This window comes from Lipophrys pholis (genome assembly GCF_963383615.2).
Source record: "Lipophrys pholis genome assembly, chromosome: 2".
NCBI classification, from domain to species: Eukaryota; Metazoa; Chordata; class Actinopteri; order Blenniiformes; family Blenniidae; genus Lipophrys; species Lipophrys pholis.
This window is the reverse complement of record NC_137636.1, coordinates 9428827-9454133: the sequence shown is the minus strand read 5'-3', so window position 1 is coordinate 9454133 and position 25307 is coordinate 9428827. Positions and strand designations below refer to the sequence as shown.

Here is a 25307-nt window from a genome sequence, read left to right as displayed (position 1 = left end):
CATTGGCAATTTCATCATTCAAGAGTGAGAGAGAGCAGGAAGAGTGACAAAAATATAGACACCTGTCTCTTAACATTGTTTATTTCATTTGTTTCTACTTTAAGCTCAGCATACCTGTCCCTGTCCATTCTTCTTTTCACTTTCCATCTTGGCTCTGTATTCTTGCCCAAAAACACCTATCAGCGATGCAATACAGAATCACAAGGTCAGGACAGCTTTACTCAAAGGAACTGTGCTGTAACTCACCTTGAAGGGTCAGTTCACACAAATTACAAAAAGACATATTTTTTCCTTTCTCCCTTGTGGCGTCGAGCCATGCACAGTTTCACTTCTATCTGCTTCTGCTTGGATTTAGTGGTTTCTCTCTCAGTGTTCCTGCCGCGAGACTTATAACATGAATGAAAGTTGAATATTGTTTGAATTGGAAGTGCCGACCTGTTGACCCATGAGATGTAAGATTACGAAAAAGAAGTGTATTTCTTCTGAATAAAAAATAAAGGGAGTGGACTCATGTAATGTAATGTACTGATTTGTACTAGTGCACTTGTATGCACTATATAGTTACACTCAACCAGTGGAGGAGGTTCACTGGTACGTATGTACCATCGGCAATGTAAACTATGGAGTTTGGTTGACATAATATTACGAACACAGTACATCTTCCCTGATTGACCAGTGTCGTGAAGAATTGCAGTCATAATATGTAACGATATGTCAGATGTTTCAATCTTTAACAATAAGTTGACTTAACTTTTGCTTTGTACATTGTGTAGCAATTTCAATGTAAATACATGAGGTCTGATTTCGGTCCTTGAATAATTCTTTAAAAAGCGTATAAAAAAACAAATACAAAGTCAGAATTAAAACCCCACCATTTGTAGCTATATTGTATAAGATTGTTGTTGACAAGTTCAAATGCCTGTGACTAATAGGATGTCATGTAATATATAGGTGAAGAATAAATGTGTAGCTTTTACCAGACTAGAGACATAATGGTCCAAAACAACTTGATTATATATTTTTGAGCACAAGCTTTTCTAGCACGCATAATCCAATGAAGACAATGATAAATGGCTGTTAATTATTGAGGGCGCACGCACAGGTTTCGATGACGACAATGCAAGATGCTCTAACACCATTGGGAGCAATTTGGGCTTCATTGTCTTGCACAAGGACACTTCAGCATATGGACACGATGAAATGGGTGACTGAACTTCCAACACTGGGATTGGAAGATGATCCGTTTGACAGAATGAGATACTGCCACATGGTATGTTATATTGTGGGTTTCTCACACAAAACCTTCGACGCGTTTAGCTTTTGTGTATCCGCTATATCTTATGCAAGTTCTGCCCTGAGGACCATAGATGTGCTATAGTATGCACTGATTATCATATTGGTATGAACAATATGCTCCAAGGATTAGACAGTTGTATACTGTAGGTTTTAAACTATGCCTGAGGCTGGAGGGTAAAAGAAAAGAAATTTGTCTGCAAGCAGATCACCTCTGCCTCATTCCCTCTCCCTCTCTCGCATCCCTTCGCACCCCCCGTCTCCATACTCCTTACACGTCTATCAACTATCTCTGAAATGTTGAAGAAAGCAGTAGCAGAGGTGAGTTGGTCTGTAGTCATTGTTTGTTGATATTTATTTATCTCGATTTGGATCTTCAAAGCAAATAATTTAAGCAGACTAAAGTGGATGTCAACTTCTTTACCCCCTTTCATCACAGTACGAATCCTTCATGGTCTTGGGAACTGGGACAAAACAAAAGATAATGACTTACATCTAATAAAAAAAGATGACATAACTGAGATTTAAACCAGTCATCTACTGTGCCAGTGTGAACTGTCAATGTGTGAAGGTGAATTTGCACTTGAAACACTTAACGTTAAACCACAGGCTTTTCATTTTTGATTCCACTACACTGCCAAGAGAAGATCAGAGACTTTTTCTCTTTCCCTGATCTATTTTGGTGCTCATCATTTTCCCCTCTCTAACACCTGAGACAGATAATTATCCATTAAAAAGAAGAAAAGTGCTACATTTTGTCATTCCTGTCCCAGAGAAATGCTTTTAAATATGCCACTGCAGAGTGACAAGCTGGAAGGACAGTGATTATAGCAATTTAGAAAATGACATCAAGTCATCAAGGACTGTTATAGCTCTCGCAGAGTCTTACATCTATGAAATACAAAACATTACCATTTTAAGTTGAATTTGTTCAGAGTATCTTCTACTAGCACTTAAACACATAGCTATATTTCACAAACGCCCATGGACTATCCTTTGCATGTTTCATGAAACCAAGTGGGATCATCTTTTAGTCCTGCCTGTCTCACACGTACGGAGGCTTCACATAATCACTCACCTCCCTGATAAATCATGTCCTCCTCTGCTGTAGCCCAAACACCTTCCATTGTCGGAGTTCGGGCTCAACTGGCTGCAAAGGCTGATGGATGATTTACAAGCAGTCAGTCTTCTCTTTCTAAAACCTTCCAAGGTGGATAAGCCTTGTTCATTAACCCTCTCACATTTCTGAGCTCAGGGAGGCTGCCCAGTGCTACACTTTGTCAGTGCAGTAATACAAGGACAATAAGGACAGATGTTATCCAATGGCCACTTGAATTGTGTTTCTTTGTATATGTGTCAGAACTGGCAAAGCAAATAAGGTTTCTAGTACCATCTTAAAGCCTCCCATTTTCCTCCTGTCGACATCAAAGAGCCAAAAACTCAAAGCTTACTCCAAAAGACTTAATTGAAGAATCTAGCTGTCTTATTCACTTTACATAGACAAACAAATAAACAGTTAAAAAATATCAAAGTCGAGTTACATTTGTGATATTTTCGGAAAGATTAAACTGAAATGGTATAGAATTCTTGCTGCTTTTATGATAAGGGTACTGTAGGATTTTCTTTTTCATTGTCTTCCTATCTTTAATTTGTTTATACATAACAAAATGAATATTTCATTTTCAAATACAGATTGTTTTTGTTCACAATATGTCACGATGTTGGAAATCTTATATTATATCTCTGGTATATAGTTGTAATTATATACTCAATATGTGTCACTTTGAATGTTTTCATGAAAAACCTAATTTCACACATCTTGTAATGTTTGGCTTTTGTGTTCATTAATATTTGATGCTTCGACGCTATGTAGGTACTGTATGTGAAAAGAAAAAAGGCAAGTTCCAAACATGGCATAGAAAACCAATTAATTATTGTTTTGGTGGATAAATTTAATAACATTTTAATATTCTTAATTATTCATTGCAACTCAGAGAACAAACAGTGTGTATAACTAACTGCAAAATCCAGTGTTATCTCACTAATTGGGATCTGATTAAGATCCAACAGGGCTTTGTACGAGCTGAAGAGATATAACTGCATCAAAATAGAAGGAACATAAACTAATCACTGAAGCACTACAATAAGTGTCGTGATAAAATAAAGTATCACGGATTTTTGAAAAGAGAACTTTACACCCAGTATTTATATACTGTGACTATGAGCTTCACCGAGGATATATGATTTATTTACTTCTGATCCAATTCAACAACCAATTTATAAATCATCTTAGATAAGTGCCAGCTTACTCTGGGCAAATAGTGGAAAACTGAGCGAAAGAAAAATGTCTTTGGACTGTGGGAATACGTTTAAGAACGAAAGTAAACCCATGCAGGCACCGACAAAACATGCAAACTCCACACAAACTTTTCCTTCACGAGTTTACATTAAGACAAACCTCTGCATGCATATGAATTTCTCTAGGTGTTTATAAAATATTTGCATATTGTTTTATTCATTATTAATGCTATGAAATTGCACATTACCATATTTGTCTTTTACTGCCCTCTCTGGCATTATTTGACGGAGGACACCCGTTCAGGGGATCCCCAGGAGCTATTGCTGGTAATAAAAACATTACCTACATACCACACATGCTTACAATTGTATTGCTGCATCATATATGAATCATGCATCACATGTACATACTGGGTATAAATTATAGACAAGGAATTTAATTTGTCTTAAAAAAAAAATGAGCAGAAGGTATGATGCAACATTTAAGTAGGATACAGTCACACATCTATGCTGACTGTATTTGTGTTTTTATTTTGGTTTGCTGTAATCAACTTATGTAAGCCAAAAGATATAAACAACCACAGAATGTCCAGAATTCTGAATGAGATATGGGTGTGTGGGTTTGAGCGTAGTGGTAGCTTATGTGGACGAGCAGAGGACTGTCTGAGTTACATTTAGACCGTCCCCTTTCTCTTTAGTTGACGTTGTAATTACCATTCAAACTAGCCAGGCTAATTTCCTCAATGTTTAGAAAAATGATCTGGTTTGTGCACAAACCTCACGGCCTAAAAAATAAAGTCTACTAGGCATTTATTTGAGGCTTTGTTTTCAATCACAAATTTGCCTCATAACAAAGTAATCAAGTGTCTAATCTATTATATTTACGTACATTGTTATATAAATGACTTCATTATTCTCTATATTGTGCCATTAACATTTTCTGTTGGTACAGCTGTAAGATTTGAATCAGTATTTTAACTTGGCCATAAATTGATTGATTACGGTTGTTAATAAGGCCCATTTGTTTAATAACGTCTTAGTACCACTACGTGGAAAAAAAATATTTTGTGATGCTTGGAGTCAGTGATTCCATTCAAACAGAACATAAAGAGTCAGGTGTATGCTTAAAAAAAAAAAACAAAGATTACAAACAATGGCCGTGCGAAGCAGTAAGTTGAACGCAACTGAAAAAAAAATTATCCATTCAACCAACCAATTCAAACAATGAAGCATGCAAGACCAATCCACTCTGCGTTGCCTAACAATTGAATCCTTTTACTGCTATCAAAAGTCAAACGCGCTGAAGAAACTCTCTCTCAAAAAAAAAAGCCAGTTTCTTGACAAAAAAAAGATGTTATAATTGGTTTAAAGGAAATCCAAAGAAAAACAACTGGTTCTAACATGTTTGACTGACTGCTGAAGAAAAGTCCATATGTCGACCATTAAAGCAGATTTACAGTGAAGTAACTTCTCAAAAAGAGAAATGCAGAAGATGGAAAAAAAAAAAAAAAAACGCACCGCTATACAGCAATGAGAGAGCAGTGGTATGTCTTTTTTTTTTTAAATCTCTTTGTCCATGCCCTTTGCCAGCCAGTCATTTCCTTTCCTTTACTCCTCTGCCCCATATCTGCTTTATTGTGATGCTAAACAGTTAGTTTTGACATTCAGAAGGGCCCTGCCAAAGGACAGGCCAGCGGATGCAGTACAGAAGAGAAGGCCTTAATGGGTTCAACTGGAATGGAAAGCATCTGCTAGTCTCCACATGCTGGAGGAGAGAGAAATGTCAAGTATGGTTATTATAGAGGAAGCGGCAGCTCGACGAAATTCACCTGGATGAAAAAAAAAAAAAGCTGCCTTGGACAATGTGCATGTACAACTTACATCTCCACACACTAATGCCTTTGCTGAGGTGGTGAAATTAACCCATTCGGAGCCGGAGTAATGTTTACACGTCTTCACATGCTTATAAGTCAGGTGTCAAACTCAAGGCTCCGCGGGCCAAATCTGGTTCAAAACATGTTTGTGCAAGAATATTGTTCGTTCCAAGAACAACATCAAATCCCCCAACAACTAAAATGTGTTTAATTATCTTAATTTTCTCTCCTACTAAAGAGGTAAACTTGCACCTTTAACATTAAATAATACAACTGACCCTTTAAAAAAAATATATATATATATATATATATATATATACACACACACATACATATGTGCACACACAGTATGTTTACCGTGCACATACGCACAAGTGTAGAAAATTACGTTTTAGTTCATAGTACACGCAAACATTTAACGCTCTGATGCTGCAAAGACCCTTGAGAATATTCTCACTAAATACTACAAGAAGCATAAATGTATGTTTTTAAGATGCATATATAAAACACATCACTTTGAAAAATAGCACTGACTTGCGATAACTGACCAACGTACTTCAAGGGTCAATGAGAATTGAAATTGAGTTTTATTAACAAGCTTAGCACCCACAAACACAAAATGTCAATTTCTTCTTGAAATATAATTGTTAGTGGTTGTGCAACACGACATGATTGGTACTGTTTTGAGTTAAGTTGAATCAGGAGAGCTTTTCTTGGAACACAAATGATCAATGCAGGCACATTTCTAAAATCCCATTCTCAGTGTCCACAAAGGATTAAACCCCTCTCAGCAGCTGACTATGAAAGCGGCCTTGTAGTTTTGAGCTCCACTCTGCAAAGCTCAAACATTCGAATGAGGGACCAGCACAGATTTTTTTTTCTTCTTTCTCCAAGGGGAGAGGGACTTTAAGGTAAAACTGTCATCTTCTGAACGAAAGGGAAATCATATGCTTGTGGAGTATGCATATATCAGTAGAAAGTACCAGAGAGGGCATTTCTTCACAGGATCACTTGAGCTTGTTTGCTAATTTGGACCCCTGAGGATGCTAATCAAAGCTGGTGCCAGACTAATGAAGCTCTTTAGCCCAGAGGCCAGAGACGCATACATGGCCCTGTGCCTCAAGGCTGAGCATCTACCAGGGAGTGTGTGTGCCCGCGTGTGTCTACGTGCTTGAGCGAATCCATGCGGCCGTGTACAGTCAAATGTGTGAATGCGTGAGTATGTGGACATAAAAGGGTGGTATGAGAGAGTAGATCAGCAAAGCCCAAATCCCGCTCTCTGAGGGGAATTCGGCATCAAACAGATCTTGCTGCCTGCGGGCTGGCCTTCTCGCTCTGTCGGCATGGAAACTCTTGTCACTGCACTTAGAGCTTCTGGATCACTGAAGAGACACATAGCAGGTAGAGTGGCAGCAGAAATGACTGCCAGACAGAGCGACGGAGAAACGAGGCAGTTTGAAAGAATGTGATCATTTTATCACCACAGACTAGAGTGGTTCTGGGAATAATCTGCAACAGCAGGCGTGGTATCTCTTCCTTTTTCTGTGTGTGTACGATACACCAGAGGATGATATCTGGATATGGGACTGTTTACACGGTGGTTATGGCAGGAAGGTGAGAAGAATTTTAGTATAATAATTTATCCTCTTTTATCACTCCTTCCAAAACTTTGTCTTTCTCTCTTCGAGTTAAGACGGCTTAGTAGTACACTTTCACAGACGTGTGGCTGGTTTTTCCCCAAGCCCAAAGTGTGACCCATTATAAACAAATTGCAAAACTAAAAAAAAAAAAAAAAAACAAATAAAGGAACAACACAAATGTTTGGCAAGATGGAGTTAAAACTCTGAGCTCTGTTTGAAACTCTATTTTTACATCACTGCAGATGGAGCTCAAGCGCCACCCTTTGTTTACGGTAAAGATATGAGGTGAAGATTGCGCTCATTTCCCTCCCATAACAACGTAAGTTCATACAATCATCTCCCAGCTCTTTCTCTCTGTCGTCTACATGATATGGCTGCTGGCATCGGTAAATGTGGGAGGACCAAGAGTGTGTGTGGCTCTGGCGATAACGCTGCTGTAAAATTTAATTAGCACAAAGCCATGGTGAAAATGACTTAATTTCTCACTGCATTATTAACTAAAGCACTATGTAAGAGCCCAGACTCAATCAATGGAAATAACGGGTTAGTGAGAGAAAACAGATTTCCAGAGGGAGAGCAAAAAAAGAAAGGCCAAAATGAGAAAAAAAAAAAAAAAAGGGAAAAAGATTTGAAAAGTATAAACCTACAGTCCTTCAAATCAATGTTTATTTAAAGTAAATCTAACAGATCTCAGAAAAAGTTTGAGATTTATCAGTCTCGGTCCTTGTGACATCAGGAATATATCAAAACAGTCAGAAGGCAAGACAGTTCCTGCATGTGAAATGAAAAGGAGGAGGATCTCAAAAGCCGACTGAATAACAATCCGACATTAGCAGCTTCACCTGCTGTTTGGGGCCTGAGCTGGTGTGAATGGACTGATTAGGGTCCTTGGCTCGACATGCTGAACACCACTTTCTATTTCACGATTCACAGCCTTTATTACAGCCCAGCTTCCTCATAATCCAGCTAAACGTGGATATCTGAGGAGCCTGATCGGCTTAGGACTTGGCTAAAAATGTGGGATGTACAGCAGAGAGACATGAAGCAGAGTGCAAAGATGGTTTTTATCAACCGTTTTCTATATAGGAGAGAGTGGGAACAGCAAAGCTTGTGTGCATGCATGTGTGTCTACCCTGTTCTCATCCTTTACATTGACCTCTCTAGCCAGTCAAGAGGACATACAGCATAAAATTTCACTTTCTTATCCTCTTCCCCTCTCAGCAGAACAGGCTTTGCAGAGCTTCAATGTGTAGACGTGAGGTTTACTAGAGGTGCTTCAAGTTTTTCTATTAGCATACACTTACACAACTTTTATTACTTTCAACATAAGTTGTGTGTGCATCAAAAGTCATCCATGTTTTGTTGAGAAAACACCCCTTAATATTCAGGAGGCAATGGTCATTTCCTGAAGCCCAAGTGGGAGCTATTAAAGCCCCCGATGGCCTTGCCTTTAAGGCGACGCAAGAAGTAAACAGCAACATGATCCCACAAAGTGTGATAGGCTATGAGGAAATCTGAACTTAATGACGGTCTGTGTTATGCATGCGGGAAATTATGGCTTGGCAAATAACTGGCATTTGGTTGTCCCAAGATAGATCCCAGGTGCTACTTCCGTCATAAAAGAGATGAGGGATTGTGTTTCGTGTATAATCACCAGACAGTTGAAACAAATATGGCAAAATGAATCGTGAGAAGTAGATTGAGAAGAAAAAAAAAAAAAAGAAGAGTGGCTGAGTGTCCAACCAATCAGACTGTATTGTAATGGGACCTTTCCGTGTGCCTGAGCATGCAACAGGGCATTCCTTGAAAGAGAGGATGCTTTGAAACTTGAAAAAGAGGGCGTAAAAACTCTGTCTTACCGCGTTCCACAACCTTCAATTACTATTCCACAAGTCTCACTGCACAGGCCATACCTAATTACGCCAACCACTTTGTTAAGGTGCCCTCTTGCTCCATCTGTTCAATGCATTTGTGCACAGCTTTCAACATGCACACCCTCACACACCAAGTGCAGCACTTCAGACACAGACAAAGGCAGGTCAAGGCATATTTTCCCATCTGGATATACCTTTGTCTACAAGAACAGTTAAACATCTAAACCACCAATCAAGTGAGGCGATAAGACACCATGACTAAGTGGCCTGATGAATGAAGACACGGATACTGAAATGTATACATCTGTTCAAGCTATAGACAACTACTGCCCTAACCCTAAAATAGTCTTTAACTTTCTGTGTGTGTCATTAAAACAGTCTTTGAGTTGACAATTTCATGCATGTATGCATGAGTATGTATGTGTGGAAAGTGAACAATGAACACTCTGTTCAGGAACAGAAGCTTCCTGGCAATAATCTGTCACTTTAATGAAAAGCGCACAGGCCGTATGTGATGTGTGGATGATGTATGATGAGCAAATGCAGATAAATCAGCTACTTCTACAGTTACACGTTTTGAAATAATGACGTGTTGCGTCAATTGCAATAGATCTAAAGAGGACAAAGTCTATGCTCTTGTTTTTCTCTTGAGCTTTCTGAAATGATTTAATAAGCCTCTTTCTTCTGCTCATGTCATGGCCGGGGAAAAGCAGTAAGGCAATGGAAGAGATAAAGTGAAGACAAAATAAAGTCAAAAAGTAAAGTGTAGACATAGGAACTTTTGAGCGATGGGAAGCTTTCTCCCATAATTGACACTGATATGAGCAGACAGAAATGTGGAAGAGGAATGAAAAAGCACACATGCGATCTGCAGGATACAGTTAGCCCGCAGTGAAATCCACATATCACAGCCTATAAGAGGCCCAATCAAAAAGCAAGCATCTAACAGTAGATTCCACTGGAGTGCCCCAGCCTCAGGAAGCTACAGTGGCTCACTCTCACAGCGAGTTGTTCATGAATGTCTCACGTGTGAACACACACATCACGGAGTGTCGAGCAGAAACTTTTTATTTATTTATTTTTTATTTTAGCCATTCTACAGATTTAACAGACGCTTCAGGACTTCAGGTTGCGTTTCAGATTAAGCCCATTAGTCATCTTTCACAAGCATCTGCTCCCATACCCAAGTCATATGGAGTCTGCAAATAGAGCTCCAGATTCAACATACTGTATCTAAAGAAACATAAATTCATCAAAAAAAAAAAAAAAAAAAAAAGTCAAGATGTTTACTTAGCAAATACAGAGGGCAAACAATCTCCAGTAACTAGAGGCAGGTATTTAGGGGCAAACACATTAATGCTTTGAAAGGAAAGTAAGGAAAATAACTCCTGTCTCCATTTGGTAAAAGGGGTTCACTGACTTTGTGAAGTGACCTTTACATCAATTTCAAGATCCAGTTAAGAGCTATATCACACATGACAATTGTTAGGTGGGGTGTCACTAAAAACATCTGAAATAATTGTTCCTAAAGACAACGGCTTTTACTTCTTCATGGATCTTATTCCACACTATGCCTTCCACAGTAGATCCGTGCCAGACAAGGGCACTATTGCATGCGCATACACTTGGCGCTTTCTCATTTCTGCCAGACACAATGATGAAAGAGTGTATTTTTATAAATCCTCGAAACATGTTCTGTACACACTCGCCTGAGAGTCTGCACAGCTGTGATGAGAGCTTGCAAAAAAAAAGAGCCTGAAATGACCAGGCAGTGCCTGGAGAGATGTTTTCAGAAGGACACAGTTAAAAAGCTGGAGCTGCTTTATAGATTCAATAAGTATCTTACACCTGTGTGGCTAACCACCATCGATCCATCATTCTGTGGAGCCCAATCCAATTTAGAGTGTTGAGGAGCCCCAGAGTCCCACAGCCTTATCCTAACCCAAGCCAGAGTCACCGCAAAGCCAGCTTACCTTCATCCCCCAAAGTCTGTGGGTGTGTCTGTGCTGCCGGGAGAGTGCAGACCAAGCTAAACACCATAGCTGCTGGCTCATGTTAAAGTGTGTTGAGCCAATTTAGGGGTAGGGTTTAGGGCAAGGAAAAAAAGGATGACAGACAAGGAAACCCGAGGAAGAAAAGCAGGTTCACCAGGCCAGGAACCAGCCCAGTATCAAAGTCAATAGGAAGAAACAAAACTGAAGAGAAGAATCTGGATAATTCCATTTGCAAGAAACACTGGAGGCACATACTTACAAAGCATCTTCTACTCTAGTTTCGCATTTCATGGCAACTACTTTCATCAAGTATATAAAATAGATCAAACTACTACAACAGCCTTATCAGTCTGATAGGGAGCACTTTGGTGTCGGCATGCTGATTTGTTTGGCACAAACAACAGACTGGTTCACTTGAGACTCCCTTGTGACAAACACAAAATGACACCATGCATGTTCTGATTGACCATTCAAATCTCTTTCCTTCACTAATAATTACAGTATCTTCTGGCACAGATGTTACTGTTTAATTCTCTCTGCAGCTCCACTGGAGTGCAGCAACACCCCTGAGATCAATTATTAAAGGGTATTTAAAATGGTGGGAGAAAGAGGTGGTATGATGGTGTGAAAGTGAAAGCAGCTGTTTAAATGGCCCTGATGCCGACTAAACTTCATCACCTCCCAACTAAAGAGAGACCATCCTGTGGGTTTCACTCACTCCAGTGACTAAACCCAGGGCAATTAAAGCCCAGATCTCTGTAGCAGTGAAGGAGGGATGGGAAAATGGGAAAGAAAGGGTGAGGCAAAAAGCAATGGAGAGACTCCATACCAATAACAGGCAATTATGTATGGGAGGGCCATTGCATGGCCATGAGAGTATAGAAGAAGACAGCAGGGATATGGGATAGTAGGGAAATGAGGAGGAGTGTTATTTAGGAGGCAGATGGCAGAGAGGGGGAAATTAAGATGAATGGGCACTGAGAGGGCTGAGATGGTGCTGGGGCTGGGCAGAGAAAAGTAATTAGCTGTGTTTGCTCTGGGAGGCTGGCAGTGAGTATGATGCCTGCAGTGACAGGCTAAAGCCTTGAGCTTTATTAGTCAACATGCCATGTCTGAAGCTGCCAGCAGGGGGCGGCTGGGTCAGCAACCTCCCAGTATCTCCTTACCTGTACTACACCCCGTGGGGTATTTTCACAACATGGGCACTGAGCAGCAGCTCCTTTATAGTTTGTAATTTTTTTCAACCCTAATCTCCAGTTAATACAACACAGCTCTGGCTTGTTCTGTCTTATAGTTACTGACTCACTCTCACGCCCATTCTCTCTCTCACACAGTCAAACCAGCATCTCAGTCCAATTTTTTTTCCTCTCCCACATTATCCCTTACTTTCACCCGTACCAACTGGCTCTATCTTTCTTCCTCACACCATTTCTCTCCATTTCTTATGTTACAGCCACATCTATCTGTCTCTTTCCTCCCACCCTATATATAACCCTCCCCCTCGTCCCTTTCCAATCTAATTTCAGATAAGCCACAGCAGAACAACAGAGCAAGGCCCTTTATCATTGCCATCAATGATGTGGGAGGATTGAGCGTGAATAATTTTATTCATGTGTGCCTGCACCCAGCACACTAGGACTCCAATTACAAGTAATAAGAGGTAATAGGGTTACAGCATAATTTTTTAAGTGCTGTGGTAATGACTGTAGAAAACCTGTGACAATGGGAACCTGTTTATTTTAGTAACAGCTAAAGGCGCCATATATGTTCACAACTACATATATTAGTGTATTTGTATAATTAGGATCTCATGTAATCAGTACGCCCAGAGTCACATAGCTAGCCCTGTTTACATTATAATATTCCTATACTGTCCCCACACAATGCTGAGGAGCAGTGAACATCTGAAGTGCTCCAAGGTAGAAGTGGTGTGTATCCAATTAGAGCCATAGCATCTATTCTGTATCATGTGTTCGATCCTGGTGCATATGCCTCACAGCTCTTTTAAAAACATTCAATACAAAGGTCAGCTGTTAAAAATTCAAGAAAAAAAAGGCGATTCTCTAGAAGATCCGAAGAATGTGAAAGACCCCTCCTGAATTCAAAAGCACAGGGTTGAGCTCAAAACTCTGCAGTTGCTGAACAATTTAGGAGTCTTTTCAAACCGAGTAAACCAGAACAGCCCACACACTGCTTTCTGAGCATCTCAACCCAGCTTTTCTCAGAGTCCACACACAGCACTGCCTCAAAATGTTTCACTGGTGCTCTGTCACATGTTGAGAAGTTACACACACACACACACACAAGGTCACAAAAAGGTAAATTGGCAAGTGAAAAGGTCAAACCCCCCCTGAAAAAAGCAGGACACATGAACTGTCAAAGGAAATTTGCATTACAAACCATTCAAAGAGATTTAAAGCTGAATTCCAACAGCAGCTGAGAGACAAAGCTGAGCATGCTTGAGGTTTTAGCTGTAGGGGGTGTTTCATATTTTTTGCTTTACCATAATTAACAGGCCTGAGGACCTGGCGGAAGGAGCTGGGGCTGATCGTCTGCTGCTGGGTATCTGTAGGGAGGGCAGTGAACAAATAATGCCAGCACATTGAGTACTTAAGAAGGATAAAAAAAAAGCTGAGGATAAGACATCGACCACTGGAGAACAGCTGTGAAAGAAAGTGCATTACAAAGAAAGACTTTGTTAAAAGATCAGCTGCTAATTTCCCCCTAATATTGAATGAGGCAATCCTTTGTCAAATTAGGTACAAATCTCATGGTAGAGTCACTGCATATGCTTGTTTTCTCAATTTTTCAGTTTCTGGATTTGGACTCACGACTGCCAGGAACAAAAATACAAATCCAAACATCAGACAGTTGTAGTAATGTTGTCAGGCTGAGGATTCTCTGGCATTGTGCTTCTAGCAAGCAAGTGTATAAACAACAACAAGCCAGTGTATTTTGCAAGTGACTGAGAAAGAGAGTGTAGCGAGCCAAAGCACTTCATGATGTATCCAATTCACTGAACTCTTAGAAACAAACTAAATACATAAATTGTGTCACACCCTTCCCAAGAATTTGTTTTAATTGTCTTATTTCTGCCTGTTTGGGCAGAAAATGTGACCACTATGTTCTGCCTTTTGTGGTATGCATATATAATAAAAGCACACTCAAAGACTCACCTCTGGGTCTTGGCGCTCTCTTCCTCCGGTCTCTGAAAGCAGCTCCAGACTGTAGGGCTTCGAGCAAACTATCCATCACACCCGTCTCATCATTCTCTGAAAAACCACAGGAAGGAGGAAAAAAAAGTCGATGTTACAGGAAAAAGGGAAAAGTAAAGTATCCAAACCAAATGAATTCCCTTTTCTTTTGAAATTGGTGTATACCATGGAGTTTGCAACATTTCGGAGGACAAGTTAAACAACATTGCTCAATGGTGACATCCTGAAGAAACGGTGAAACGAGGATCCAGAAAATAAAGTCATGCACATGTCAGAAAGCCAAAAAGTATTTGAAGGTGCAGTCTGATGTTTGCAGTCCTGTTATTTGGTTCCATAATGCGCCTCACTTTATAGTGTAATTTTAAAAACTACAAGAGACAATCCAACCTGCGAGCATCGTTCTCAATATTTACAAGGCTTGACGGAAAACACATATTTAACTTTTTGTTTGGATTGTTGATGCAAAGCAACTTTAAATATGCAGATGTATGGTCGATATATATATATATATATATATAGTCAAAAGTAATGCTCATGTAAGACGTTTGAATGCGGTTTGGTGTTGATGGAGCTGGGATAACCTTGCCGCGCCACCTGAAGCGGAATGACAGACTTGACCAGAGATACGCAGTGAAAACAGCCGTGAAATAGCCAGCAGATATACGATGTAGGGATGTTCAGGGACAACGCACACCTTCAATAAAAAGTGTATACTCTGCTTGTCATGCAAATGCGACTGGATGAGCGTAGGTGTTTCATTTTCTAAGTTGCTTCGGAGTTGCCTTCAGATTTTAAGTTTTTGTCAGCTACCTTGAAAATGTTAACAGCTGTGTGCCACTTAACCCGGGTCATTTGGGACTTTAGCATTTGAATTTTGCAAATGCTGAAGGCTATTCACATGTCTTATTCCACTGGCAGGAACATGTGATGCGATTGCTCATTGTTGAAAATACATTTAAAAAATAAAGTACAAAAGTTATGCGAGAAGCATTAAAAACTTTCCATCCGAACACTGCCATGTACAGCCATGTACATGCAACAAATAGTATGAAGGCAAAAGGCTTACGCAATTCAACAGTGCAGTGTATTTTAACATGTATAAGTTTGGTATGTTTAAGTATGAAATCCGAAAAAATCTCGTTAAACGTTTTTGGCTTCAAATATGAGCCAAGGTGCACACTCAGGCATGGCGTGACTGCCAAGTCCCACCACTGATTTACTAAAGGTGAAGAGGACATTGGTCTGATTAAGGTTGCGTGCAGTTCTCTTACTCTTTGATTTTGACCTGAAAATTCCCTCTGGAGCAATAACATGCCGAAAAGAAAAGAAATAAAATATTTATAAATGTCTATTACTCGCATTTGACCCGTGTGACACTACCCAGGACCTCTGCTTGACCAACCGTCTTCACTTCTTAAAACGCACACAGGTTTCTTTTTGTGAAACATCACTTATAGGTGATATTGTCCCTGATGCTGCCCAGCAAAGTAGGGGAAATGGCTTGAGAGGAGGCACCGGTTTAAAGGAACAGTGTATATAACCAGAAGGTTGCCCTTGACTAGGGTAGACTGAGCCTGAGGAGCATCCCAAATGTAATTGTTTCTACAATCAAATGCACCAACTTTGAAGTTTATTGGCTAATCCAATCTAATAAAACAACTGTGCTATAAATCATTTCTAAATGGAGCATACAGTTTTTATTGCAGTGTCAAACAAAGAGGTGTTTGCACAGCTCTCACTGTGTGTGTGTTGGGAGGGGGGGGGGGCTATTGATGAGTATTTGTGAAAACAACAATTGAAATAATGCTAATATCACAGATAAAAGGAGAGAAAATCCGACTTTCCACTGCTCACAGGTGCAAATTTCAGACTAGGACTTTCACCCTCACAAAAAATGAAAAAACATGGCATTTATGTTGACATATTATTAATATAATTTATGCATTTACATTTTCATAATTTTTTACTTCATTTATGTTTAAAAAAAACAAACAACAAAACAAACAAACCTGAAGACAGAATGACCACACAACATTATTTTGGTCAAATTTCAGCCTACTATATTGATTCATTCTACTATGAGACTAAAAGACTGAAAGAGTGTGGCTGGCGTTGGACGTAAAAGGTGTTTAAGGAGCAGACTATTATAGAACAAATACACCATCTCAACGTATATGACTTGTGTGTGAATGTACAACTTAAAAAAAAAAAACCTGAACATGAATGATTATTATAATAGGTGACAAAACATTGATGAGGCTACATTTTATTAAGTAAACGTGTACAGTGGATTTTGATCCTATTCAACCAGATTGGACGGCTCTTATCAAATGTCAGAGATTCTGAGACAAGAAATACTGTACGGAAGAAATCATCGGACGTACTCAGGGGCGTTCAAACCAACATTTGATTCTCCTGTCTTGCAGTGACTACATTCCTGCTCCACGTGCTTCTGATTTTAGAGGGTCTCCATTGTAGAAGGTGATGCTAAAGTGACGCTCACACTAAAAACCTGGATACATACCGCGCTCGCAGTGGATGTATGTCGACTCGCTTTCATGTCTGCCTGCTCCAATGTGTGCATGCGTTCGTCTGCTTTTCATTTGCAACAGTTGCACTCCTCCCCTGCCTGATACGGGCCCGGTTCTTCATCATTACACGAAGCAGAGAGGCAGCAAAAAACTCGGAGCAAAACCAACGCTCCTCAACGTCCAAATTTGTCTTCACTGCTATGGCAATTCATCACAGGCGCCAAGCTTCACGCTCACCACAACACACATAGGAGAGGACCAAAAGCGCTCAGAAAACAAGCAGAGAGGAGCAGATCAATCTATTGCAACCTGCAGTGTGTGCCTTCATGTGTAGTACTCCGTTTGACTCCAACCCACAAGAACATGAAACGTTTTGTGTGCCTCAGGAGGAGAGGAAAAACGAAACCCACTCAGATCTCCCGCCTCAGGAATATATGGGAGCAAAAACAGTCCAATTTTACACATCAATCAAAAGCAATTCAGAGCGACCCAGACAGAAAAATCCTTTAAAGAATTTAGACAAGAGGTGCTTCCGAACACTGAAAAACTATAACACATATTTATAAACTCACACCCACATGCTCCCAAACTTGGAGAGATCACAGACGTGTCACATAGACAGTAATGGCAGAGAAACACATGGCAGCAGAATATTAGTCAAGCTAGCAGCTGTGAAATGGGCTTGAAACAGTCATTCAGCATGTGAAGGCTGGCGTTGAGGGGAATGTGGCAAGAGAATAAAGACTGGTGAGAAGGACGGGACAGTTGAGAGTGGTATCCAGCTCCAACCACGGAGCCACTGATTGGTGCTTTGATGTGCACAATTTGTGTGACTTTTCTGATTGTGCTGTCTGGAATTTAGAGCTCCTATGACAGGTGTGCAATGTGCTCGCAGATAGTTGCTATACCTCAGCATTGAGGACTTTCTTGGAAGCCAGTCGAGACTTCACTTGATGTCCATTTAAAGAATGGGGCCCACCTTGACCTTCGCAGCTTTTTTCACAATGCCGATACATTTCCCACATTAAGAACGTAGAAGCGAACAAGCTGTAATAAGATGTGTCATATTTAACAGCCCTCCCACTTTAGACGGGAGACCGAACAAGTGTGAAAATGTATAGTTTGGAGTGCAAATGTAGATGTACTACAAGAGTAAAGGTCAGGTTAACGAGGAAATAAAAAAAAAGAAAAAAAAAGATGTTTACTCTACCACAAAACAAAAGAACAAACTCCGGGAGTAGAATCAAGACTACAATGAACCTCCACCTCTGGGGAAAAGCTATAGTTATCCTCCTGTCTGAAGTGAAACTTCAATCACCATCTATTTAATCAGGGCCTGTTCACAGTGGCATTTCCCATTGTCTGGACAAGCGGCCTGTCTGTGTGCCGATGTCCACCCTCTATTCAGACCCAGACTAAATGTCTCCCACCTCTTCACTCAACAGGATGTGGCACTTATCATCAGGACAATGACCCAGTGGTGGCAGTGTGTAGCAGAGGTGGGCCGGAGCCAGGCTAGAAACCGGGTCAATTGGGTTGGGATGGAAAAGCTAAGGAGACTAAATGACATGCCTGAGTACAATGAATGCAGGCCCACCACTGTGTACCCCTGAACTCTTAGAAGACAAATGGTGCAATAAAGTTGGTCAGCCCACTTTCTCTCCCTTGAATGGGTGCTGTTGGACTTTACTGAGACTTTGAGCTGAAGAAATGAAGGCTTTCACTAAATGGTGTTTAAGGATGTACAAAGTGTACCATATATCATAACGAGCTATACATTATTCAAGCAACTCATTTCTGAGCACCCTTTCAATGGTGTTAGGTGAAGAAAAGTAAGATTAAATAAAACTTCCATGTATTAGCAGTGGTGTCTTGGTGACAGAAAACACAATAAATAGACATAAAGAGAATGGCAGCTCATTAGGATGGTTTCTCTCCGGGAGGCTCAGGACTCCCACTCGGGGTTCTGACTTGATCTAAGTAGGTTACAAAGTAAAAAAACAAGAAAGGGAGGGAAAAAAACTGATAATTGCTGTTAAAATTTAATTCAAGAGGGAAAAAGCACAAGTTTTGCCTGACTTTAATATTGAAAATCTTTAATTTGGTTCAGACAAAAGAGCTCCACATGTGTATTTTTTTCTTTTTTTAAACCTTAAACAAAACTGTGGGCCGTGCAGAAATAATTTTCCAAAACCTACTGTGAAGGTGATTTTAAGGATAAATTGGCTCTGTTTGAGTACTGTAGATAAATGACACCAGTGTACTGCTTTGGTCATGTTCATGTGTGCCCTCTGTTTTGAGGCCGTTGAAAGAAGCAGCCGAGTTAATTGCAGTACTACTGCAGTGTTTTTGGATAGGTTACTTAAACTGTGGGAGTATACCAAAATGAAACTAGTACTACCATTCACACTTCTCATAAGTTTGTTCTTTGCATGTGAGCATTAACAAAAGAAACTCAATTAGTGTGTATGCATGCTACATTATTATACATAAACTCATTCTTGCACGAGACCAGGGGTCTGCTACCTTTATGACCAAAAGAGTCACTTTTCTGATTTTCCACCAAATCAAAGTCAACTGGAGCCGCAAAAAATGTTGAATCTTTAAAATGAGGCTAACACAGATTATAAACACACTGTATGTTGCATTTCTGATGTTTTAAATAGAATTTAGGATTGGTAAACATTTCGATTACATTTTCAGCCATTTCAGTATCTGATTTTAGAAGTTTCGTAATTCTTTTCGTGCATTTTTGACATTTTGTACTAATGTCAATAATTACAAAATATTAAGGAATTTATTCAAGCACAGCTCCTCAGAGAATAAATAGAAAGAAAGTTGAATATCAAATAAGACCGGATCAAAATCAAATAAGTAATTTTAAATATTTATATGTACAGGGTGACTAAAATAATTAGCGGTGACTAATATTAGCACAGACTTGATGAAATGAACTAAAGGCACAGCAAACACTATTTCCATGAAGGAGTTATAGACTCATATGGCCACAGAAAGAAAGGACGTACATGTTATCTAATTTAAAGATTAGATCTCTTTTCTACACAGTTTGGCAGTTTTCTTTTTTTTCTTTTTTTAAATTCTCGTATTTTTAGCATTTTTTTCCTATTTTAGTTATTTTGCCTTTTGTGAAAAGCTTTTTTTCATCCAAGAGATAGTCAATTTAAGAATGACTCTGGTGTGTAAAGATAATAAAATCAAGCTAAATTGTTTATTAAGTTATAATTTAGTGAAAGCCTCCGGGAGCCACTACAGAAGTGTCAAAGAACCACAAGCGGGTCCTGAGCCGCAGGTTGCAGACCTCTGCACTAGACTGCAAAGATCAGGGACGCAGTTTGCGATATTTAGAGGAAATATGACCGTTGGAGAAAGAAATCTTTCAGCCTTGATCACTTAAGGCAGTTTTTCGTTTGTGATTAAAATAACATATTTTCTACAATCAAGGATGGAAAGCAGTCAGCGTTGGTCCGCAGCATGTCATAGTGGCGTGTAAAAATGACATGAGACAAACATGTCAGTGTATGACGTGATGCAGATGTCAGCAACTACCGTTCAATTGCAGTCTGGTAAACAAGACGAGGCATTCTGAATGTCCTTGTATAAACAAGTGTCAGGAGTCCATCTCTGCGTCCTACATGAATTTCAACTGACAATGATGTGAAGATAATCACACGGCTCTCACACATAGAACAAAAATTTCATGCATAGAACTCTGGGTTCCTTGCAGCCAGTGATCCAATAACGACAGTGAAAATAAAAACAACAGTAGGGAATCAAGTGCGAACCATGTGAGCGCTACTGTATAACCAATGCATGGCTCAGAACCTCAACCTTCACCTACAGCATCAGTGTAAAAAATCTCTCACGAAAATGTACATATTTTCAGACAAACTCCTATTTCTCCACCAATTTTCTTTCATCACTCTTTTTTCCATGGTCCTCCGATGCATTTAGCATCTTTGCATGCAGAGTTGCATCTCTCGCCGTTCTTCTATTTGATGTCTTAATAGTTCATCGCTTGTAGCCATGTAGGGAATGTTAAATAAAACTCTGATGTGTAATTTGTCGCTTCACAAACATTCCTGCTCTCGGCCTACCCTGGGAGTTAATGCAACAGATTTGTCATACACAAGCCAGGCACAGCTAGAGGAGAAGGAGAAGGGAAAAAAACACCTATTCAATCTGAATTTCAATCTCCATAGGGTTCTATGCAAATGGATGCAAGCTGACGCTTCTGTTCTCTGGAACTGCCAGAAACAACCAATGGCAAAACAAGGCTGCATATGATGTGGGGGGGGGGGGGGGGGGGGGGGGTTGGAGCCTAATCTCTGACGGGTATAAAAAAAAAAAGAAAAAAGAAAAGGTGGAGGAAAAAGAGGAAGATAATAGTACAACCTCATGCTTCATGAACATATTAGCGACTGAAGCTAAAACCAAATACCTGCAGCAGGTAAAAAGCTAAAATTTATTTTGATCAATTTCTCCAGAAACCCCCCCCCCCCCCCACTTCCCTTCCCCTGTCTCATTGCCGTGCCCTTCAGCATAATGTGGATACAGAGTCTCTCTGGGGCTTTTTAGGGAATTGATGGATAATCAGATGATTACACAGAAAATCTCCATTGAGGACAATCCTCCCCGACAAACAAAGAGAAAGCTCTTTAGTTAATAAATAGGCTGAGAGACAGACGAGAGTGAGAGAGAGCATATGAGAGTGAGCGAGTAAATCCTGCCGTGAGTCGGGAGCAAAAATTCTCTGTAACATATTCATTTCATTTGAACAATCTGTGTGTGTGTGTGTGTGTGTGTGTGTGTGTGTGTGTGTGTGTGTGTGTGTGTTTTGCCAAAAACCTTACTTCTTAGAGATGTCACCAAGTTTGCCTTTAGCTTTATCTTAAATTGAGCATATCTAAATAAATTTCCAGCTCCAGGCACATTTGTATAAGCCTTTCTGACAAAAATTTGGCCCAGGTTCATTCGTATGGTTTTCCTACATTTGAACTACTTTTCAGAAAAGTTTGCAGAGCAACACTACCCAAACCACACAAACACACACATAAAGGGGGGTGGGGGGCCCTCCAAGTTGTCAATCTGAGTCATCAATTATTCAAATTCACATGAGGACACAGAGTGTTCTGTGCCAGTAAAGAATACTGAAGTCCGTTTTATTGGTTTACAATGCTGAAGCCAGTCAGATATGCTGCAATTATTCTGTCAGAAATGAACAGAAACGTAATCTAAAAGTGAAAATCAACTGATGTGAATTAGGTTCAAAATCAAATTGTTAACCAACTCTGCCCCCTCTTCAATGCAATAATCAAAAGCAGGTACTAAACCTTTGTGATTTATTTAGGTTGTCATTGTTTGGATGGAGGGGATTTTCATCATTCTTTTCAAATTGTTTTGGGCCTACTTAGTAAAAAACTAATTCTTCATTTGATTGTAGTCTGGATTTTGATTTCCTCTGTCCAAGACGCATAAGATACTCAACTTCAAGCCATTCTTGCTACAAGTTGAATTTCTTCTCAAGCCACAGCTCTCTTAAAAAATGAAACCAGGTCTCCTTTTCAGTATTTCTTTTAATTGTTTTGCATCGATTTAACCCAATACCTCCACAGGTTTTCCATAAAGAAGCATTCTGATATAACGATGCTGTAATTATCGTTTTTGTGCTCAGTCCACCCATTGAGAGCAGTTTGGGATTCAGTGTCTTGCTCAAGGACCGTTCGACATATGAACATATCAAACATGAAATCTTCCAATTGAGAGGAAATCCACTTTTACCAACTGAACCATAGCCAAATAACTTATGTATTGATGTTGAGTTTCCCCGGTGTAGGTGCAATACAAACAATTCTTGATATTATTAAAATCACAACAAGACAAGGTAAGATGCAATAGGTTACATTCGGCTGGAATATTGCACCGGGCACTGCCTGTCCATGGAAGTTGCTTTTAATTTTGAATTGACACAACCCTTTGAGTGGGTGAGCCAGAACTGTAAAATTTCAGGCAATTTATGGTAACTGGGGACGACTGAAAGCTATTCAAATCAGAGAAATGTGAAAAGGGAGTGGTTTATATTATGTTTTTGCCAAGAGTGGCCTTGGTTTGGCTAGATAGCACCCCCAGAGTAGTACTTAGGCCTGGACACACCATGCTGGTTGTGGTCTTGCACTCTAACATCTACAGAAGTGCTAGTGTGGCTGGCAAAGTCATGTTCACTATAGATGCTGGTTCAATGCACGGACTGCCAAGCTTAACTGTTCTGCCAATCTTGGCTTTGGCATTGGAAGTGGGGCTGGAGGCAACACTGTTGAACAAAAAAAACAAAAAAAAAACAACTGGCTGTTCGAGGCAGATTCCCTGGCATAAGGTAGATTGTGCCTTCTTTAGAGCTGTGCAGTAAATAGAGATATCGCTCAAGCTATGCCATAGTGGAGGGGGACAACATGTAGGGTTATTTGGGAAAAGCACTAGATCAATATAGTCAGATGCATCGAAGAGGCCTAAACAGCTGCAAAATGTTTACATGACAACATTACACAAAGAGGGAAAAACCTCCTATTTGTATAGATGGTACTGACTGGTCTCACTCAAATGACACGGACACAAGTGTGGGTCAATTCAAATATCAAATCATGGTCCTGAAACTCCATAAAACCTCCAGCAATAGCTACATATTGTGTAGCTATTTAGATATATGGTCCAACCACGAAACTGCATCTTTAGCAGCAACACTGCCACCAACAGCCATTTGCCTCACGTTGGTTGCATCTGGAACAGAAGCAGCTGAAGACGTGTGAATTTTGACTGTCACAGATCAGCAAAACGACAACTGTTGCCACCCCTCAATAATATTTGGTTCCAGAATCTTTCGCAGCCATGACAGCTTAAAAACATGCCTCCTATTCAACAAAGGGATTCTGGGACCTGTCTGCAGGAGCTTCTTTCATGCATTCAAGTTCATGAGTTTGCTGGGCCCTTTCTGCAATTGCAGTCATAAACTCTCCCAAGGTTTCCAATTGAATTTTGTTCATGACATGTTGAATAGGTTAAAAAATAAGCCATTTCCTTCTAGTTGAGTGGTTTGAGTCAATGACCTATTGATTAGCTGAAGACCTTCACCTTAAACTAGATTGTTTGACACAGTGGAATGCACTTCTCTCCAATATACCTTGGAGAATAGATACAATGATTCACATTAACTTTAAGTTTGAGAGTAGATAGGGTGGACTATAAATATAACTTTCTCTCCAATAAATGAGTTGATTCACAAAAAAAAAGTGCCCATTGTACATGGTCTTGGAAGGAATCTATGAAGGTTTTTGCAAAACATAATTTTGTGCCTGGATTTCAGTCATGGTGTCCTCCTTGGCCTTTTTCCACAGAGCTGTACTTCGATTGGTGTGCAGTGAATGAAACGGCCTGCAAGCACCACTCCAGACTGTTCCACCTGAGTTTGAAAGTCCCTCAATGTGTTTTTCCTCCACAATTAACACCAATCTTTAGAGACTTATCTTCATTTTTTAACTCCATGTCCAGAAAGCATCTTAACAGCTTTATGACAATCTTTTTGACAACATTAGGATATTTTTGAAATGAGGATAATCTCGATACAGGCTCTCTGCTGATTACCCCGCATACCTTCGGAATTGATGGATTTTGATAATACCATTTCTGATTCTCAACATTCTTGTTCACTTAAAAAGAAAGTAGGAAAAGACAGCCTCTTTTTATTAATGTTTTCATTAGCTGGGCCTCACTAAATGTTAGAGGAACAATTCCTGCAAGGAGATAATTCAAACCAAGGATTTGAGCCTGGCAAAACTGGCTAGAAAGAATCAGATTTAGTAAATCGATAAAGTTCATCCATCCATCCATCTTCAATATTGCTTAATAACATTCGGGGTCACAGGGTGCTGGAGAAAATTTCAGCTAACTATGGGCGAGAGTCGAATCACATATGACCATTTTCTTTTTGCATATTTTTTTCATATGATTTACTGTCTTAACATCCTGCTGTCTTGAACAATAAATTCAAATCAACGCTGAAAGTTAAGCAACGGTTTGACTTGATTTAGTTTAGCCTGAAAAACATTTATAACATGTTTATATGTTTCTTTAATAAATGCCGTATTAAGATAATTTTTGAAAAACTGACTGACTTCAGTTCTTCCCATTTAAGAATGTTTGTGTTTTTACATGGTATGGTAGCATGTTGGATTAAGTTTTGACCTTTAATGTGGAAGACCGGGGTCAAATTGGGATGATGGCCCAAAAGGAGAAAGACTTTGTGCCCCATTGTTTAAGTTTAAGTGACAAATTCTGTCATCCAACCAGTAGATCCAAATTAAAAGTCAAGTATTTTAAGCGGACTTTGTGTCCTAAACTCAATAACAAGTGAATTATTTTACTGAAATATGAAGTTAAAATCTGCAGAGTTGCACACATCAGTGATCTTACCTTGATGGACTGTCCATAGATTGAAGGAAACCAATAAATAACGGAGCATAAACTGTATTAAAGTGTGGTACGTGACTCATATAATTCTGTATGCTTTTCATACCTGT

The 25307-nt window shown here is 39.7% G+C and overlaps 1 protein-coding gene across 1 annotated transcript in view; it reads right to left on the bottom strand.

Annotated features, from left to right (window-relative positions):
• LOC308126859 (protein diaphanous homolog 3-like) overlaps positions 1 to 25307 on the bottom strand; it is a 161005-nt gene that overhangs the window by 39144 nt on the left and 96554 nt on the right. Inside the window, exons 26-27 of the mRNA XM_080491547.1 lie at positions 14150 to 14245; positions 13477 to 13539 (exon numbers count right to left, since the gene is read on the bottom strand). Coding sequence (XP_080347673.1) covers positions 13477 to 13539; positions 14150 to 14245 — 159 coding nt within the window. The remainder of the gene's footprint in view (positions 1 to 13476; positions 13540 to 14149; positions 14246 to 25307) is intronic.